This window comes from Gavialis gangeticus, unplaced genomic scaffold, assembly GCF_001723915.1.
Source record: "Gavialis gangeticus isolate Ggan-Ray unplaced genomic scaffold, GavGan_comp1, whole genome shotgun sequence".
Lineage (NCBI taxonomy): Eukaryota > Metazoa > Chordata > Crocodylia > Gavialidae > Gavialis > Gavialis gangeticus.
This window is the reverse complement of record NW_017729014.1, coordinates 2,722,102-2,726,098: the sequence shown is the minus strand read 5'-3', so window position 1 is coordinate 2,726,098 and position 3,997 is coordinate 2,722,102. Positions and strand designations below refer to the sequence as shown.

Here is a 3,997-nt window from a genome sequence, read left to right as displayed (position 1 = left end):
TCAGACATTATACAACTCAGTCACTAAACAACTCACATTTTTTCCAATTCTTTAGTAAGTGAATGCAATAATGATCAGAATACATGAGGTGCTGTGTTGAGAAATAAATGATCTGTCTTGAGGGGTTTACAGCTTTCAAGTCAAAAGGATAGGGACATGCAAAAAATACACATGAAAACTCATCAGCTTACTTAAAAAAAACAAACACACAAAAAACCACCATTGCCACAACCATACACACACTTAGAGCTTGACTTCCACAGTAACATATAAATATAAATGCTCCTGTGCCTTACAAATGGTTTTAGAGAAACAAGTCTTGAACACACCAGATGAGAGGGGATTCCAAAAATAAGGAAGCAACACAGTAAAAAGCATATAGCCAGCATTGTTAGCAAGAGAGTCAAAGGGAATGCGAAGAGAGAGAGATCAGTGATATAGGAAGGAACAACATTGTCTTTTCACTGCCTCAGACTAATGTATAAAAAAATGCATTGGAGAAAGTCTGTTCCCTCAAAGTATAAACTATAACCTATTGTTAAATTGTATATTTACATACAACATGTCCATCCCCCACCCCATAAAAAGTGCTTCCTTAAGCCTCTTAAATATTCTTTTACCATATTTTTTTAAGAATAATTATTGCTGGTGTACTTGATATTCATTCTGATATACAAAATTCTGTTAAGAGCTTAATCTTGCTATTTAGAACTCCTCCCTGCCCACTCAACCAGGCTGCCCTTTACATTTCAGCATACCTACATTGTCTCTTAGTAATAATACTACTACAAATCACACTGAGTGTAAACTGGTCATCTGAATACTTAGTCATGCAGTTCTGAAGAGACAGTTTTATATGCTATTAGCATCTATGCTAGTACTGGCTACATGAAAAACGTTAAGGACAAAATTAACATTTACACATGGAGGTAAACTGACTGAAGCTTTTCAGATTTGAGTCCTTTAAAAAACAAAAACACAACTTGCCAACTGTGTGTGTCCGGTTACAGACTACTAATCCATGGAAGAACCAACATAAAAATTCAATACCAAAGGACAAGGATGTTTTAAAATATGCACAGAGCAGTGAGATGGTATAAAGTGACCAATATGAAAACTGTGTAAAATCCACCAAATCCAGCTTCCCAACAACTGGTAACTTAGAGAGGATGCCACTGATACACAGAAAGAGGTCACTAAGTCACCTGTTTCCAAGAAATTATTACAAACTGGATACAAGCCTTCATCTTCAGTTCCCATCTTCCTTGGGCATTTTGGAAAGCCTGTCAAATAACTCCCTCAATGCAGGAAGCATCCACTGACCAAAAGGTGGATCATATGTTGAGCCCTGAACAATATCTTTCTTTCACCAAAAGGTTATTCACTTTTTCCCCTTCAACTGTTTCAGTTTCTGTTTGGATTTGTACAATCAACATTTCAAATGCTCCAGTTTACAGTCACCTTCCACAGTAGACCAGACCAGAATTTCAGAAGTAAAAAGCAAGCAGAAGCGACCACTCACACCTTTCAGAACCTCTCCATACATCATTTAGAGCCCAAGGTATATGAACCCTGTTCTTTTTTCTTTTTTTGCAGATCATTAAGTTCCCACATGCCCTTTCCCCTTACCTCTTTGAAAATGGAACCTCTGAAGTTACAGTGATTTTACTCTTACTTCTCTCAATGGTCACTGCACCTCCACCAAGATTCCCAGCTTTCCCATTCACTTTGATTCGTTCTTGCAAGAACTGTTCCTGCAAAAAGTGGAACAGATGGGTTAGAGCTTTGACAGGTGAAATATCTCCACTGACTTCTCAGCAGTCAGAGATTGAGGAAGGTCCACTACACCACCCAATTTATTTTAACCAAATAAACCACATAAGTTTTAAAGCATCTTAGCCAGAAAACTTGAAAAGCAAATAAATGCTTTGCTCATCCTAAAGACCAAGGCATGGATCCTGCAAAGATTTACACTATTTAGTTCTATTTCAGCCAGTCAGACTACTCAGGTGAAGGAAGATAAGCAGAAGAACAAATCACTACAGAATTAAAATGATCATAAACTATATCCACCTGGCCCTCAGATGCATATACATATGTACCAGCAGTTGCAGGCATTCATCCTTCCATCTGGAGGAAAAAAAACTCTAGAGAGAAAAAGAATGGGGGAGGGAGCTGAGTTCCTACGCAGGCAATAGTCTTCATCTTTTCACAAGCCTGTATGAAACCAGCACAAAAGTGCTAAATGCTTGGAAAAATACTCTCTGGGAGACTATAGTAAGACTGGAGTGTTATGATCACACCTGAAGCACACTTTGTGCCCAGAAGTTTGTCTAACATCTCTGCCAACTATAGTTAGTTCAGTAAAAATATAACAAAAACTTATTACCAGGAGCCTGTAATCCTAACACTGTCCTGGATGTTAAGTTTTGGATTTATAATCCTAAATGCTACGGTTTAGGCATCATAAAGTTTTTGCATGACTTATTCTATAGTAAGTCCTGCAAAATATCACAAACTGACGGCTTCACAGAGAGTAGTAAAACAGCAAGAAAATCAGTATACTGATTTATGAACCAAGAAATATTTCACCATCATTTCAAAGTTTTGAAAAAATGACTAATTCTATTTGTTATTGCATTCATATGATCAGATCACCTAACTGAACGTTCAAACCACAGATTGAATAACAAGTTTATAGACAGTAGGTATACTCTGGGTGTTATCCAACAAAAGGTCTTATTTCTCCCTCACTGCCTCCATCATCTCATAGCCAAGTTATAAATTAAATCCAAAACAAATCTGAAAAAGTTTTTATTTAAAGTTTTAAATTAGATTACTAAAACAATGTGAAGTTTGCTGTTAATTAAAAAATACCTACACACTCAACAGCTGCTTTAAAAATTTTTTTTTTTAATTTCTAAAGATTAAGGATTACCTTAAAAAATCTGGTAAAACAAAGACCACTCAGTTCAGCAGCAGCCTTACAACATTGGAAGCTGCCTCCCCCTTCAATAAAAAATGCAAAAAAGGAAAGTACAGCTTTCAACATTTCTCACGAAGAAAAAAAGACGAGAAGTCATAAACAAAACTAAGTAAGAAATATAGCATTCAACTTTTTCCAATAAAAATCATAAGCAACAGTATAAGACATATTGTGTTCAAAGTTACAGTGAAAAGGAAAAATTATGCACAATCCTAGAAGAAATACATCGTTTCCCCACAGTGGTGGGGGAGAAACAACCTCTTCAGCGTAGCAAGTACAAACAGAATATATGATTAAAACCAATGCTTTAAATCAATGTTTCCTACTTGCCAATCTCAATCCAGGCCAGCAGAGATACCTTAACTTCCCACATGACTCAGTTAAAAAGTCAAATTTAAACGAGGGCTTAGCCTGCACATTCTAGCAAAGCTCGACCTAAACTAGACTTTTCTAGTGCTGATGCTAGATTACTCAATCAGGTGGAAAACTTGCACTGAGAACAGCAGACAATAGCTGGAAATAGCTAAAGCCAAGCAGGCCAGCAAGGCGTATGCATACCTTTGGGGGACAGAGAGCATTCTGGTAAGCAGTACATGGGAAAGAAGAGACTAACTCATTTTTTCTACTAGAGATACGTTTTCACGAATGTTTTGAAGAGCTGCCTGAGGACTCCTGGGCAGTAACTGCCACTAGCAGATGCATGTAGCGCCCGGAAGCAGGGAGCGGTGGCCCAGAACGTTTACAACTCACAAAGTTAGCAGCATCCATGATTCCATCTTCAACAGGATGGGTGCAGTCCAGAGTAAACTTCAGGACTTGCTTCTTTTTTTTGCCACCTTTCGTCACTAGTTTCTTCTGCAGAGTAAAAAAGAAAGGAGATTATTGCAGGCGCCCACCAAGCTCTGCTGAAAACAAGTGCTCGGGCCAGGGGGTAAGCACCAGGGTTACCAAGCAAGTAAAAGATGAAAACGTTTCTTTTGTAAATCATAATTTGTTAAGCATTTGCAACAT

The 3,997-nt window shown here is 37.7% G+C and overlaps 1 protein-coding gene and 1 long non-coding RNA gene across 2 annotated transcripts in view; one reads left to right on the top strand and one right to left on the bottom strand.

Moving 5' to 3' along the window:
- LOC109293598 overlaps positions 1-1,745 on the top strand; it is an 8,450-nt gene extending 6,705 nt beyond the window's left edge. The window contains exon 2 of the long non-coding RNA XR_002096339.1: positions 1,597-1,745. This is a non-coding gene — a long non-coding RNA (uncharacterized LOC109293598). The remainder of the gene's footprint in view (positions 1-1,596) is intronic.
- The window catches only part of RPL22 (ribosomal protein L22), a 5,327-nt gene extending 1,442 nt beyond the window's left edge, over positions 1-3,885 (bottom strand). Inside the window, exons 1-2 of the mRNA XM_019511605.1 lie at positions 3,737-3,885; positions 1,630-1,754 (exon numbers count right to left, since the gene is read on the bottom strand). Coding sequence (XP_019367150.1) covers positions 1,630-1,754; positions 3,737-3,754 — 143 coding nt within the window. The 5' untranslated portion in view covers positions 3,755-3,885. The remainder of the gene's footprint in view (positions 1-1,629; positions 1,755-3,736) is intronic.
- Positions 3,886-3,997: the final 112 nt, after the last annotated feature.